Raw genomic sequence first — 15,224 nt, forward strand, 5'->3', positions numbered from 1 at the left:
GTCAAATCAACCAAAGCATGCAAGTCTGATGTGATATTAATTATTAAAGCATATTGAGGAGGACTCTAAATTTGTAGAATCTATAACGGAAGTGTATGGATTCTCTGCCTGACAATTGTTTCCTGTTGTCCGCACTGACAACAGAAGCAGTTGCCAGAAGCTCATCGGAGAGAAAACAGAAAAAAACTGCCCTGACCAGCTCAATCTTAGTGAGGTGAGACAATACCTCTTGTATTTAATTATGATTATTTAATCTTTATTCGTGCGAATTCTGTCTACTGAATTTTTTTTTTTTTTTTGAAAAACACGATTTGTACATAACGTTAGTGCTCCTTGAGCTTACTGGGAAGAAAACTCATTCCCTATGATTTACTGTTCTAACTTGCATGGATGACCCAGACTGCATCACGACTCGTGGATTGTTTTTATTATTGTGCCTATTATTAATAAAAATATATATTCAATATAAATCAGATCACATGTGGTTCTTGTTTGGTTTCAGCAGCCCTTTTCATGAACATTATGTGCGTTGTTACTACCGCTACTTTGTACGTGGTAAGTAACTATTATTTTCTCTTAATATTTCAGAGAGAGAGAGAGAGAGACAAGGGAAGGCAGTAAAAATGGGTAAGGTTTTCTAAGTTTAAAAAAAAAAAAAAACAAACAAACAAACAAATGAATTAACTACTTGGGAGAATAAACCATACATTACTTGGATTAAGGGATGTCTGTATGATGTATTTCTGTGTATGTTATGTTGGTAGTTCGAGTGTATGATCAAATTTATACATTGTAGATGGAGAAGAAAAGACCTATGGTGGCTGTGAAGGGCCAGATGCCATGTATGTGAAATTAATCTCCTCTGATGGCCATGAGTTTATTGTGAAGAGAGAACATGCTCTGACATCTGGAACAATCAAAGCTATGCTTAGTGGTCCTGGTGAGTATTAGTTACCAAAGGGAATTAATAAAATTTGAATTGCATCTAAAAATAGGATCTTCCTGAATTTTGCCCAACAGTAATTATTCCACATATTCTTTAAATGTGTCATTTTAAATGTTGTAAGTGTGTATTGTATTGGTACTTAATTTGTGTTTTTTAATGTGATAGTAACATTGCATCTCTGTTTTTTCAGGCCAGTTTGCTGAGAATGAAACGAATGAAGTCAACTTTCGAGAGATCCCATCTCACGTTCTTTCTAAAGTGTGCATGTACTTTACATACAAAGTCCGCTATACTAATAGTTCAACAGAAATCCCTGAATTTCCTATCGCCCCAGAGATAGCGCTGGAGCTTCTGATGGCTGCCAACTTCTTAGATTGTTAAACATAAAAAAAGAAACACTCATAAACACGTCTGGCTGCAGAATAAATATGAAAAGCAAATTATTATTGGTTTATTTTATTGGTTTTAAATTTAGGTTTGCAAACAGAGGTATACTGTGCTGAATGAGAGGTATAAATTTTGGTTCCTTGTTCTATTTAAACTGTAACTGCTTTACAAATAAAGTTATTTTATTTTACTTTATTGTTTTAAGCTTTGACCCAGCATAAATTTACATAATTTCTGTATTGCAAAATAAAGATGCCTGGAGTGATGAATTCCTAATAAATGTTTTCATGTCTAGAGTCAACCAAACAGACATGTAGTTTTACAATGTATCTATTTGTGATAAGTTAAAAATGTATTTGTTCTTCTTTTGGTTATATGGTGGGTTGTGAACCAACTTCATAGGTAGGCTACATACCTAGAATTCAGTTGAAATAGATTTCTCATACCTTTTCTGCATGTGGATTCGTCACACAGAAATCTTGTAATTGCTCGCAGTAGTCATTAATTTGTTTAATGAATAAATTCAGTTGTTCTTGAATTTTTTTTGTTCATTCGTTTAATTCTGCTTTTTGGAGATTATGTGCACTTAAATTTTCAAACAGTGAATTCTCCAAAATAAGGGTTTGAATCAAACATTGTTTTCTGTCCTCCATGGGTGACTGCATCTACAAATATTTTTTGAAAGTTAATAACACCAAGGGATGAGTCTAGATAGGTTTACTATAATAGCAAAGGGAGGTTAACAAACTTTAATAAAATATCTAATTAATACTTAATTAACAGGTCTATATTACATATTTAAATGATATTAAATTTTATATATAACATTATATAAATATGTATTTAAAATCATATATTATTGGTCACAAAAATAGTGTGACATTTTCGTGTTGCCTTTTAACATTTAGTTTTTTTTTCCAGTTTACATATAACGTTAAAAAATGGCTAGCTGAAAATGTTGAATGGCAGGTTAAAGTTACCCCATAGATATACACCCAAACAGTCTTTTTTTTCCCCTGTGCTATAACTGAAGGAATGTTCGATTAATTCAATGTACATAATAATAAACGGGCATTCAAAAATAGCATCACCATGAGTAATAACAAAGTAATATCAATAGTCTCTGGTAATATTCGCTGGCATGTATAGCAACCAGATAGCAACACGCTTCTTTCTCTCCATTTAAATGATGCATACTTCGCGTAGTTTGAACATCACGTTTCAAAACAAATGGTTTGTTAGTTTCTTATTAAAAGAGTCTTTTACACTATTTTAACCAGTAAAATAAGAGGATTTGAGCATTTTCACCTGTAGTGCCACTGTACCCTCGTTTCAAACCGAATGTTGTTGCATTGCGGTTCCGTGAAAAACCTGATTAGACGTCATTCAGCCAATCGCCTCTCTACAGGGGCTTTCCATCATGGCGTCTATGCAGGTGAATATCTCCCTACACACACAAGCATTTTCATATAACATTCTTTCTGCTTTTAGCTGTGACACGTACCGGGTTTCGTCCTGTGTCCCTGCCTGTGGTAATCTGAACACAGGACAGTCAGCCGTTTCATTCGTACGCACATTTGTTTACTTTGTAAGCTAACCTTCAGTCAGTCTGACAGCCCCAAAAAAACTCTGTCACATCACAGTTGTAGCGGTGGAAGACGATACTTATAAACGGGATGTGAAACGGGAATTATTATGTAGCAGAGTTCTTCCGGAGCTGTAAACAATGGCTATGGTGCTTAATCGCTAGTTTTTATAGCACTGCAAATCGTTAGTTTGACTAGCTCGTTAGCGGCGTGCTTGCTAGTTTTATTTTCCAGATATTGGAATTTAATTTAGGTGAATGGTTTAAAACCACGCACCCTGAATTAAAATGATGTATTAATAATTTAGAATGTTAATAGTTTAGGAAGGCCGTCCTGTTTTTACTTTCAGTTGTGCCTTAACCCAAGTTATTTTCACTTCCCAGAAGCGATTGCAAAAGGAGTTGATGGCATTACAAAGTGATCCACCTCCTGGAATGACACTAAATGAGAGAAGTGTACAGAACACAATCACTGAGTAAGTTGTGAGATGTGTACATGTGAAAGATGATCAAGCAGTAAGTTCAGTTAGACAGTTTGCAACCTTTCCTTAAAGTTGTTGACATGAAAATTAATTTATTTTCTAATTGCATGCTTTAGGTCTTATTGTGAACTATTAATCTGTGCACGTTTCTTTTTTAATTTGACCTTGTAATGTTTAATCCAAATGTCATAACTGGATCTTCCGGTGAAAACAACAGACTGGTGACGTTTGTCAGATTCTCCAATCATTTAGTCCACCTAAACCCCACCCCTGCAAACTCACATTTATCGTCCTCCACTTGTTTTGAGCAATGTTCTGATTTACTCCGATGCAGGCTACATAATACTATGTAAGAAATAATATGTCAATTGTTTTGTTTCATTTTCGACTTTAAATGGACAGTTCACACAAAAATGTAAATGCTGTAGTTTTTCTCACCCTCATGTCATTCCAAACCCATAAGACATCATCTTAGAAAAACAAATGAAAATATTTTTAATAAAACCTCCATTGAAAGTCCTTGTTACCAAATTTGTTTATAAAGAGAACATTTCTGAAGAGAAACTTTTGCTTTATAAACAGATTTAATTTTCGCTCATTCATTCACTTATACACATCGACCTGCATGCACACATTGAACAAATCCAAATACTTGCATGACCATGTGTTTTCTAGATCTTTTTGAATAATCAAAGTGTTGGTGGAAAGGACTTTCAATGGAGGGAGATACATCTCACAGGTTTCATTAAACAAATATTAATTTGTGTTTTATGACTTTGAAACAATGACATGAGGGTGAGTAAATGATGACAGAATTTAAATTTCTGGGTGAACTAACCCTTTACACCAGTTAATTTCTTTATTGAATGGGTACATTTATATTTATTTCAATCAAAGCAATGAATCAATGATTTTATTCTTGTATTTGTCCAGGTGGTTTATAGATATGGATGGTGCTCCAGGTACTCTTTATGAAGGAGAGAAGTTTCAACTCCTGTTCAAATTCAGTGGTCGATATCCTTTTGATTCACCTCAGGTAAATTGTGAATCTCCTTATATATGGTGGTGTTTTATGTGTTTTTGTATCAAAGCTAAATGCTTGTTGCTAATAAATATTGTTTCCATAGGTAATGTTCACTGGAGAGAATATACCCATCCATCCTCACGTCTATAGCAACGGTCACATCTGTTTATCTATTTTAACGGAAGACTGGTCACCAGCTCTGTCTGTGCAATCGGTTTGTTTAAGCATTATTAGCATGCTGTCAAGCTGCAAAGAAAAGGTAAACTTAACCTTTTAGTTAACCAAATTGAGAAAGGTATAAAAGTATCATTATGGTTGTCTAATGAGCTGTTTTGTTGTCGATGTTTCAGCGACGTCCTCCAGATAATTCATTTTATGTAAAGACATGTAATAAGAATCCAAAGAAAACTAAGTGGTGGTATCATGGTGAGTATATCCCATTATCTTCTCAATAACATCTTTTCATGTGAGTTTGTATTAAAACAGATATGATCAAATAACTTAGATTTCTTTGGTCTCTATGCATACTTATGTCTTTTTTTGTTTTTTTGTTTTACAGATGATACATGCTAGTATCAACACCATTTTGATATAAATAAACAAACTTTTCCAAGTGCATCAAGTACTTTATGACAGTCTTTGGGTTAAGACTGAACCAGCAGACCATGGGATGTTGATTTATGTATGGATTAGGCATACACTTCTGCTGACTGCAAGAAGTGCATAAAACTGCAGGAATGTAACCCGCCCGGCAAGTATATTTTGATGGAATCAAGATGTGAAGCTTTTTTTCCTCCCATTTTGGTTATTTGGTTTACGTTGTAATGTTTTTTTTTTTTTTTTTTTTTTTTTTTTTCCATAAGCTTCTAAGGGTTTTTACCGTTTTTGCAATAATATCTTCATTTAGGTTTGGAATTAAAGGGGTCATGACATAAGAAATCAAATTTGCAGTGATATTTTGATATAGAGGTTTTTGTACCATTAAAACATCCTAAAAAATGTCATAGCTTGAAATGTCCTCCCATTATAAACAAATCAAGCTCAAAAAATGGCTTGTTCTGATATTGGGTGACCTGTGACGTCACGTGGGCAAATATTTGCAAATGACTTCCTATAGAGCAAGACATTGATGACATTCATACATCACCGCACCATAGGCCCCGCCTACTTGCTACTACAGCTCATTTGCGTCTCTGTACAGATTTCACGGCATCAGAAACAAGGGGATGGTTTATTTAAATGGTGTCCTGGATACTGTCAGAGTGTTATATTTTTGTTTGGAACATTTTTCTTTTGTAGACAAGGCAAAGTGTACTAATGAATAATTTTTTTCAAAACATTTACACGCGTGCAGTGGGCGTTGATACTGTTCCTAACCAATCAAAACAGTGGCCGTTTATTGACAAGCCTTAAAGGAGCCGCCCCTTAAAATGAAGGTTTAAAATACCAGTTTTTACACACACACACACACACACACACACGTATATATCTATATGTGTATGTTTTTTGTATGCACCCCCCCCCCCCCCCCAAGGAACTTCAAGGTACATATTAAGATAATTTAAAAAAAAAAACATCCATGCCATGACCCCTTTAAAGGAAAACTGCTGTAATGTAATGGTTCAATAATCAAAAGCAGAGACAGATGTCTATCTTTTCCTTGCGTGGTTATGCACTGTGAAATTCGAACAGGGCAAATATGTATGTGAAGATTTTATCTGTATACTTAAAAACTATAGTTTCTTTTCAAACAAAATTATGCCCTGCACCTTTGGTCCTTGTCCCCTAATAAGCCATTTTAAGTTGAATTTTGTAGCTGGGTGTGGTGTATATGACTATTCTGATAAATGTCATATTTATGAATATGTACAGTTTATATGCAGTGTGTTGATCATATTACGTGATCTTAAAGGTAATTTGGAATTACACAAAGAAATGCTTTATGGGTTAAGGTTTAAGCACTGGTTTTATAGATAGACCCACATTTTGTGTAGTTAAAACAAGAAATAACTTTAGACATAATCACTTTATCTTTTATGTGAAGATCTATCTAGTTCTATTAAAATTATATGTTTGATTTATTGGTTGTATCCTGCTGTGCTGGGTAAGATTCTTTTAAAAATGCAACTTTTTCAAGCAGTTAGCTTTAGAAAACTTAAACTTTGTCTTCATCGTTTTGTTAACTTTATTTAACTTTATTTAAAACAAATGTTCTTATTAAAGTAATATATTTTGAAATGCTGTGTATTTTAATTAGACTACTTTGTAAATGTATATTGTTTGACTTCAGATATTGTTTGAATAATGAAGTTCTCTTCAAAATTGTCTACAGATTGTTTTAAGTATAAGAAGAGTATGTAAATTACACACTTCACCATTTAAATGCTGATCTGTCCACTAGAGGGAAGTAGTGTCATGTAAGCAGTTACAATACATTCACATTCAGCAAAACTGTAAACTACTTACTATGGGTCAGTAAGATTTTTTTTTAATGCAAAGCTGCATTCATTTGATCAAAAATTATTTCAATTTAAAATAAATCTTTTCTATTTTAATATGTTTTAAAATGTAATTTATTCCCGTGATGACAAAACTGAATTTTCAGCACCATTACAACACTCTTCAGTGTCACATGATCCTTCAGAAATCATTCTAATTTGATCAGTGTTGAAAACAGTTGTGCTGTTGAAAACAGTTGTGATTATGATCAAGATTTTCTGATAGATGAATCAAAAGAGCTGTATATATATATATATATATATATATATATATATATATATATGTGAATTTTGAACAATACCTGTTCTAGTGATCCATTTCAAATGTTGACTACTGTAGAAATATATATATATATATATATATATATATATATATATATATATATATATATATATATATATAAATATATATATATATATATATATATATATATATATATATATATATATATATATATATATGGCTACAGTGTAAGTCTTCACTGACACTAATGGAGTCTTGCTTAAAAATATTTATATATAATTATTTATAATATTTATTTATATTTATAAAAATGTAATGGTAGTATATGCCTTGAAACTAAGTCAATACTTTTTAAAAATGGTATTAAAAACAGTTAATAACATTAATTAATACCAATGTATTAATGCAATTAAAACAGTAAGAGGATATAAATAGAATAGTTGTGTGCACTTTACTATGTATATTTGAAGAGTTCAGATGCAGAAGCCTCTAAATGCCATTTGAAATTTTCTTCTAAAATGACCATTTTTATCAAGCTTGTATATTTAAGTTCAGTAATTTCACTTAAATGACAATTAATAGGTAATCTTCATTGCCATTTAAGTGAAATTACTGAACTTAAATATACAAGCTTGATCAAAATGATCATTTTAGAAGAAAATTCAAATGGCTCTTAGAGGCTTTTGCATCGGAACGCCTGTGAAAAGCAAAATGGAACTAAGAAGACGAAGGTTACTTTTGGGAATTGTTCTATTTTTAATTTTTAAAATAGTAGAGAAATGAAGTCACAGGGACCATCAGTAATTACAGTGTGATTATGAGTTTACTAGTCATCAAGAATGACTGAATAATGATAGTGAGCCATTTCATTTCAAATAAATAGTCTGGAATGTTATTTTCTGAAATGTTTATACAGATGTGATTCTAAAGTCCTCTGTCTGATGAACAATCCAGCCGTCGGTTTTTATCTTCCGCCAGACGGAATTCCACTGGAGTACGAATGCTTAGGATTTTCCTCATGATCTTTTGAAATATGTCTGCTGTGACATCATCACATTGGCGATGTAATGGTATCATCCAAATGAGTGTGGGAGTGGGTGTCATTTCCTGGTAAAGAGAACGGAATTGATTGTAGATCTGTGATCCCTCATGCTTGTTCATTTTCAGGGGTGTTAACAGAGCAGGTCTCAACCTATTAGTCAGAGGGACATTTGGGGGAGCCCCACAGGGGAGCAGTCTGCTTTTCATGTGTCATTGTAATGAGTTGCCAAACCAACATTACTGAGATAACAGGGCAGTGATGTAAAAACTTTCCTTTATTTCATTTGATAAAATAATCTGAAGAAAGAAAAAAAAAGATTTTTTATGATAACGAAACTTAGATTGTTCTTAAGACTTTTGCTGCAAACACCCACATTAGAGCTAAATAGAGATGTAGAGATGTATCAATGTAATTCATAGAGAATCAAAATAATAATCAGTGCATGATTAATAACTGATACAACAGATTCCAGTGAAAGCACATCACAGACACCTTACAATGAGATGCTTCACATTGAACTTCAGACCAGTGCTGTCATCTCCAATTAGGGATATGCTGCATACTTTTTGAGTTTGTACAAGGGGCTCATTATTGCTTTGTGGTATTTAGGCTGAAAGTGGAGTTATCTAACAGACAAGCGTCACTTGTTGGCTTTTATTCACTGAACTGTCAGTGCATGTTCCAGGTTTTTGTTACACTGTGACAGTTTAGTTTAGTAACACTGGTACCTCTGTCTGAAGTAAGATTACATAAATGTCATTCTGATCATTTCATCACATTCACAAAATTAGAAAAAATCATCATGATTTTTTTGTCTTTCCTATATTTTGCATAGTCAAAAACACTTCCTATTGTAAATATGTTTCTGCAGCCGATGTGATCTAAAGACCGAACTCTAACATTATGTGACTTCATTCCTGATTTGACTATCACTGGCAATTGAGAGAATCCCTTTTTCCCTTAGGCCGGGAACAAGTGTATGTGTTTAGAATCAGTCTGATGACATTTGAATGTGATTCCCTGCTTCTCTCATTCCATTGATAAGGATGTCTGATATTTCTCTCCGATGGTCACTGGTATTTCCGCAAGTGTGTGGGCAAGGGAAATACTCATTTAGGCTTTTCATTTTGTAGTTATATGGGGTGTTGGTGATATTACTGATTGGGTGGCCGAGGATAATTTACTTGTACATACAATTTTTACATGTGAATCACCATTTCGGCTAAAGAAATTATAATTTTACAGCAATGTTTTCTCTCTTTTGTTTGTTTGTTTTTCAATTTTAAAAACATATTTGAAGAGTTCAGATGCAAAAGCCTCCAAATGCCATTTGAAATTTTCTTCTAAAATGACCATTTTTATCAAGCTTGTATATTTAAGTTCAGTAATTTCACTTAAATGACAATTAATAGGTAATCTTCATTGCCATTTAAGTGAAATTACTGAACTTAAATATACAAGCTTGATAAAAATGATCATTTTTAAAAGAAAATTTCAAATGGCACTTAGAGGCTTTTGCATCTGAACTCTTCATTTGTACATCCTTTCCCTAAGGGGCCTAATCATTCTGTAAAGAATTTTATGAATTTTCAGTTACATAAGAAGATTTTTTTCAGTCCATATTTTCACCCTGAAATTATACACAGTGCCTTGCGAAAGTATTTCAGCCAACAGTGCTTTTGCCACTACTGCTTCATCTTGTTTCATCAATTTTTAAGCAAATGTATGTTGTGACCCCCTTAGTAAATCATACATTCATAAAGCACCCTTTTAATGCATGGTCTAACCTGTTCATCAATTTAGCATAATGGTGTTCGGGCAAGGTTTGCCATCAACACTAAACCAAACACTGTCATAATACTGCAGCCAGATTTCATCCAGACATCTTTCTCTGCCTCCAAAGAAAAATATTTCATTCTCTGCAGGGAGTAAGAAGAGTCAAGTCAAGTCAACAGAGTACAACATCTTTTTTTGCATTGCAGCAGCTTTTGCATTTCCTATAGAAAATGTTAATTTGAGCTGTACACTTACAGACAGAAATGCGATTAATAGCATCCAGTAAATTTGACACTAATGCTGCATGGTCGACCATCTGACTTAAAAAAAAAAAAATCTAAATGTTCAGTATTCTCACAGCGCCCCCCAAAAAATGTACCCCAAAAGAATAACAGGAGTCTGTGTAAATTGTCACACATTTTTCCAGTTATCAGTTTACACACTTCAGTGTGGCCCACAAGCTCTACTGCTTGTGCCGAATAATTGGAAGGGCAACGACCCTGAGGTTAACACTTCAAATTCAGTGATTACAGCTTATCCTGCTCAATTCAGGTATGTCATTTGGTCTACAAACAACACATTCACACAGTTATCAAGTGGTGTGTAGCAGGTCAGGTCGTGGTGTACAGACTTGGTCAAGGACAGTCAAACAACAGTGATGTTCCTCACCGACCTCCTCCTTTCATATAATTTGAGGGGCTCTCTGGATAATTTTTATGGCGACTTAGCCAATTTGTCACTCTGCCGTGAAGTCTATTATTTTTAGTATTACCATTATGATCACACATAGTTTATGATCACACACTCTAAAAAATGCTGGGTTGTTTTAACCCAATTTTGGGTCAAATATGGACAAACCCGAAATGTTGGGTTAAAAATGTAATGTAAAAATTTAACCCAACGGCTGGGTTAGTCCATATTTGACCCAAAGTTGGGTTAAAACAACCCAGCATTTTTTAGAGTGCAGTAATTAAATTTAGACCCTCGGTTGAACTTAGACAAGAGTTTTTAACCCATATTGGAAGACAATCTTTAACCTCACAATTCCAATTTACATAAATATACTAATCCAGAGTGTAATTCAAATCAACATCATAAATGACAGAAGCAGTCATAATTACCAATAGCAGACAGAGCTGGATAATCAATTAAAGCTTGTCTCATGTTTTGATCGTCTCCCCCTCGTGTCAAAGCCCCGGTCAAAGCGCGCCAATCAAAACCTTTTTGGTGTAGGCTATAAATAGCACGAGAAATTAAATTCTAGAGAATCGACAGGAGAGCACATGGCACAAGGAAACATACAAGACAAGCCATGTGCTCACACCAAACATTCAAACACAAGCCACAAGCTAACACAAAACGCAGTCAATGAGAACACTCGACTCATAAGCCACGTGTTCACACAAAACAAGACAACATGAAAGCATGAAACAAGGCACACAGACAAAACAAAAGGAGTGTCAGGTGTATAGAGTTGCGTGCTGTCAATTACTCTATATCAGTGTATAAAGCGGTATGATGCTAATCACTTTCCAGCGCATTGAGTGGCGGGAGGTGTGTGGCCAACTACTTGATTGCAAATGTTTATTTATTTATTTATTTATGTATTATGTTTGTTTTATATGTTTGGTGCTGCAGTGGCAGTATCCGTAAACCCAAAACAAATTTCTCATTAGGACAATAAAGTGTACCTAACCTAACCTAGACATTATGCTTGGAAATGAGGTTCATCAGAGCAGAAAGTAATTAAGGTGTGTTTTTTTAATTTATTTTTTTTACTTTGTGGCTTGGTTTTTGTATTTTCAACTGTTAGACATTTTATTGAAAAGTGTGTGCCTTTCTAAATCATACCCATTCAATTGAATTTGCAGAGGTTAACTCCACTCAGTGCTCATGAGCTAAATTTCAAGTGTCCTAGAAAAAGGTATGAATACAATTACAATTTATTCATTTTAGCTGACACTTTTATCCAAACCAACTTACCATTGCTATATTTGTCAGAGGTTGCATGCCTCTGGAGCAACTAGGGGTTAAGAGTCTTGCTCAGGGACACATGGTGTCTTGCAGTGGATTCAAACCCAAAGTCTCTCACACCAAAGGCATGTGTCTTATCCACTGCGCCATCACCACCCCAATACATATGCAATGTGATCATTTCAGTGTTTCCTTTTTAATAAATTTGCAAAGTTGTCACAAAACTGTTTTTTGCATTGTCTTTATGGTGTGTGGAGTATAGATTAATGTGAAAAAAAAAATTAAAGTAGTTTAACATTAGGCCACATTCATTGCAAAATGTGAAAAATATAAGGAGTTCAAAATCTTTCGCAAGGCACTGTACTCATATACACAATAAATATATTCCTATGGACTAGGTCTGTTTCCAACCCCCCCCTCCCCCTTCCCCTTCCCTTTCAATCAGGGAAATAGACCACTGTACATGATTATAGGAAGACTGTTTATTTAACAATAAGCACTTATGGCATTCTCTGAGTCTGATAATCTTGTGCATCATAATCATTGGTATTATCCAAATCAAAACCACAAAAAGAAATACTTTCAATACATGTAGTGCATTTTGTAGAGTTATTAAGAGGATAAAACCTCTAAAGTGACAAAGTCATGGAATGTTGAGGAAAGCAACAGTACACAACAAATAAAGTGAATACATATAAATAGGTGACAGGCCTTCTTATGCATTATTACAGTAAGACAGCATTTAATAATTAAGGCTAACCGCTAAATGTGATGTACAACTGCATTCTCAATTCTTGCATTCTCAAATTTGACAGCAAAAGGTCATCTGGAAAAACTGTAATATACAGCTTTCATCGTTCCAGAGGAACTACACAGATTTTAGCAGCACTGCTCAGTCAGAACCAGTTAGATTCCAGTCTTTGATTCATTGTTGTTCGTGGACTCCTTCCGTTGAGCCAGAAAGGGGTACATGCACTTATCAGCACCAATAAATCTGTACATGCACACAATGGCATCAAATGGCAAAATGCTGCAAGATGAGAGAGATTATGGACCATTATACATACACAGATTAAATAAAACAAGAATCATGACATTACACTAACTTACGTTTTCATGAAGGTGACCATGTACATGATTCGTGGTGTGCAGATCATTGCTTGGTCTGTTAGTATGGCTCTCATGGCCTGTTTTACACAGTACTCCGGCTTTAGCGGTGGGAAAAGTGGAGCCATTTCTTTCCTGTTTAAAAAAATTATAAGGTAACAATTATAATTAGAACATGTCTTATCATCAGAAGTAAATTAAAGATATTTAGTTACACACAAACCTAATTTTGCAGCCTTTGAACATGCCAGTGTCAACTAAAAAAGGACAGACAAGCGTCATCTTTATTCCATCCTTATCAGCTGCTTTCAGTTCATGGCTCAAAGACTCATGGAAGCCTATGGCTCCAAACTTGCTTGCACAATAGTCCTACAACAAAGAGGAGAAAAGTGTGGGTTACTGAATTTCAAAAACATCTTTGCAACAAAATACATTACACTACGAGATTTTATTTTATTTTTACCTCCACACCAGCAGTAGTGAACAAGCCCAATGAACTAGCAACAGTTACAATGTGTCCGTGATTCCGCTCCAGCATCTTGGGAAGAAAAGCTTTCGTAGTCTGTGAATATAAACATATAGAATCAAAAGATGAACACAAATTATCAAGTGTGAATAATGTCTACAAAACTAGACATTCATGGTACCGAATCAAAGGTTAATACTGACCCAGAAGTGAGCATGGCAATTGACCATCATAGTCCTTTCAATAAGCTCATCTGGACACTCAAGAAGATGACGTCCTGAGACAACTCCAGCATTATTGATCAACAGGTCGATGTTGCCCACCTCTTTTCGCACCTTCTCTGCAGTCGAATACACACTCTCGCGTTTACTGACGTCACAAAAATATGTGTAAACTTTCAGCTGGAACAGAGGCAACTCTTGAACACTATCTGAAGACCCTGAAAAATATAATTAAAGAATAGACTTGATAACAGAACAGTATTGCAAACATTTAACCCCTTTAAATGGTTGTTGATGTATTCATCATAACAGTTAAATAAACGTAACAAAAGGACTCTTAATATTGGGTATTATTACTAACGAACTGAGCAAAACGCTGAAAATTCAGCTAACTTACTAGTATAAAACGCACTTTAATAAGGTCTAAAACTTTTTAGAAAAGTAATTTAGTTTGTTGTATTTGGTTAGTTTTCCTGTGAAATTCTGGGATTAAAGTTGTTAAGAAAAACACTTAACATGAACTTCCATAGCACTTATTCAGCTTTCTTAATCGTTTTCAAATATATCGTTATAATCACAAATTAATAATTACAGAACTTGCCCACACGAACTGTACACATATTTTATTAACTAACGTCAAATACGACTAATAAACAATAAGGAACAAATGTATGCATTAACTAATGTATTTTAAGAAACTAATTAATTAATTGTAGTATTACAATATAGAATCTTGTGAAAGACTACAAAAAATGGCTAAGAAAGGGTCGCTTAATAAACTTACCAGCGGACGGCTTCATTTTTCGGTAAATTTCACGCACTTTCTCAGCGGTCTCCTCGTTAGCCTGTCGGTTAATGTCCCACAAAACAAGGATCGCTCGTCTCCGGGCAAACTCCAATGCGAACAACCGTCCGAGACCGCTTCCTGCACCGGTAATAACACACACCTGGCCCTCTACACTCTTGTCCCGTGGCCGAATAAACCATTTACCACCGGCCAGCACAAACGACCAGATTATTTTAAAAGTGACCACGAATAATTCAGTGACGATATTCATGATGATGTGCGCGTGCCGTTGAGTTTCCATTCGCCAAACTAAACTAACAAATTACAGCGACATTCAGTTCCAACAGCAAAGATAGAAATCAAACTGCAGAGGTGCAATTTAAAAAAATAATTACAAAAACCCCCCGTCGAGCAATAAACAGAATCCGGGACCCTCCGTTTCCTCGACTGGATGAAATCTGCCCATTCCACTATGTTTTCGTGGCTCTTTAAATAGGATCGAACTCACTTGACTTCATAACTTTCCACGCGTGCGTCCGCCTGCTATGCAAAGTAGTAATAACTTTTGCGTGATATTTATATATACATTGTTACCAGCCTATCTAGGTCGCAACATAATGTATTTTAAGAATAAAATATCAATTCAACCAGAAAGTCTCTTCAACGTAAAATAAATACGTAATAT

General features: G+C 34.5%; 3 protein-coding genes across 5 annotated transcripts; 2 read left to right on the plus strand and 1 right to left on the minus strand.

The window, feature by feature from the left end:
• The first annotated feature begins 118 nt into the window (after positions 1-118).
• elocb (elongin C paralog b) lies at positions 119-1,871 on the plus strand. The gene is made up of 4 exons (XM_039676900.2): positions 119-214; positions 591-627; positions 797-940; positions 1,137-1,871. The coding sequence occupies exons 2-4, from the start codon at positions 624-626 to the stop codon at positions 1,325-1,327; spliced, it is 339 nt and encodes a 112-aa protein (XP_039532834.1). The 5' UTR covers positions 119-214; positions 591-623; the 3' UTR covers positions 1,328-1,871.
• Positions 1,872-2,617: 746 nt separating this feature from the next.
• Positions 2,618-6,979, plus strand: ube2wa (ubiquitin conjugating enzyme E2 Wa). Of its 2 annotated transcripts, none has more exons than XM_039676898.2 (6): positions 2,618-2,768; positions 3,303-3,394; positions 4,334-4,436; positions 4,528-4,683; positions 4,775-4,850; positions 4,984-6,979. In XM_039676898.2, the coding sequence occupies exons 1-6, from the start codon at positions 2,754-2,756 to the stop codon at positions 4,995-4,997; spliced, it is 456 nt and encodes a 151-aa protein (XP_039532832.1). In that variant the 5' UTR covers positions 2,618-2,753; the 3' UTR covers positions 4,998-6,979. The 2 variants fall into 2 exon arrangements, with proteins under 2 accessions (XP_039532832.1, XP_039532833.1); XM_039676899.2 differs by lacking the exon at positions 2,618-2,768 and adding an exon at positions 2,921-3,068.
• A 1,050-nt stretch (positions 6,980-8,029) lies between these two features.
• Positions 8,030-15,219, minus strand: rdh10b (retinol dehydrogenase 10b). 2 transcript variants are annotated; one of them, XM_089131251.1, is made up of 6 exons: positions 14,537-15,219; positions 13,735-13,970; positions 13,529-13,627; positions 13,289-13,434; positions 13,069-13,200; positions 8,030-8,273 (listed from the first exon to the last, which is right to left on the minus strand). In XM_089131251.1, the coding sequence occupies exons 1-6, from the start codon at positions 14,838-14,840 to the stop codon at positions 8,267-8,269; spliced, it is 924 nt and encodes a 307-aa protein (XP_088987377.1). In that variant the 5' UTR covers positions 14,841-15,219; the 3' UTR covers positions 8,030-8,266. The 2 variants fall into 2 exon arrangements, with proteins under 2 accessions (XP_088987377.1, XP_039534098.2); XM_039678164.2 differs by lacking the exon at positions 8,030-8,273 and adding an exon at positions 12,421-12,988 and having other exon boundaries at positions 14,537-15,217.
• Positions 15,220-15,224: the final 5 nt, after the last annotated feature.

This window comes from Pimephales promelas, chromosome 5 (genome assembly GCF_988280905.1).
Source record: "Pimephales promelas chromosome 5, fPimPro1.hap1.1, whole genome shotgun sequence".
NCBI classification, from domain to species: Eukaryota; Metazoa; Chordata; class Actinopteri; order Cypriniformes; family Leuciscidae; genus Pimephales; species Pimephales promelas.

What these genes read in the sequence shown, in the direction of transcription:
- elocb (XM_039676900.2), top strand. An exon ending in AGCTATGCTTAGTGGTCCTG is followed by an intron (nt 941 to 1,136) that starts GTGAGTATTAGT and finishes CTGTTTTTTCAG; the next exon opens with GCCAGTTTGCTGAGAATGAA.
- ube2wa (XM_039676898.2), top strand. An exon ending in GTACAGAACACAATCACTGA is followed by an intron (nt 3,395 to 4,333) that starts GTAAGTTGTGAG and finishes GTATTTGTCCAG; the next exon opens with GTGGTTTATAGATATGGATG. An exon ending in TGTCAAGCTGCAAAGAAAAG is followed by an intron (nt 4,684 to 4,774) that starts GTAAACTTAACC and finishes TCGATGTTTCAG; the next exon opens with CGACGTCCTCCAGATAATTC.
- rdh10b (XM_039678164.2), bottom strand. Translation starts at nt 14,840, where the DNA reads ATGGAAACTCAACGGCACGCGCACATCATCATGAATATCGTCACTGAA. An exon ending in TTCAAAGGCTGCAAAATTAG is followed by an intron (nt 13,201 to 13,288) that starts GTTTGTGTGTAA and finishes TTTTTTAAACAG; the next exon opens with GAAAGAAATGGCTCCACTTT. An exon ending in ATGGTCACCTTCATGAAAAC is followed by an intron (nt 12,989 to 13,068) that starts GTAAGTTAGTGT and finishes CTCATCTTGCAG; the next exon opens with CATTTTGCCATTTGATGCCA.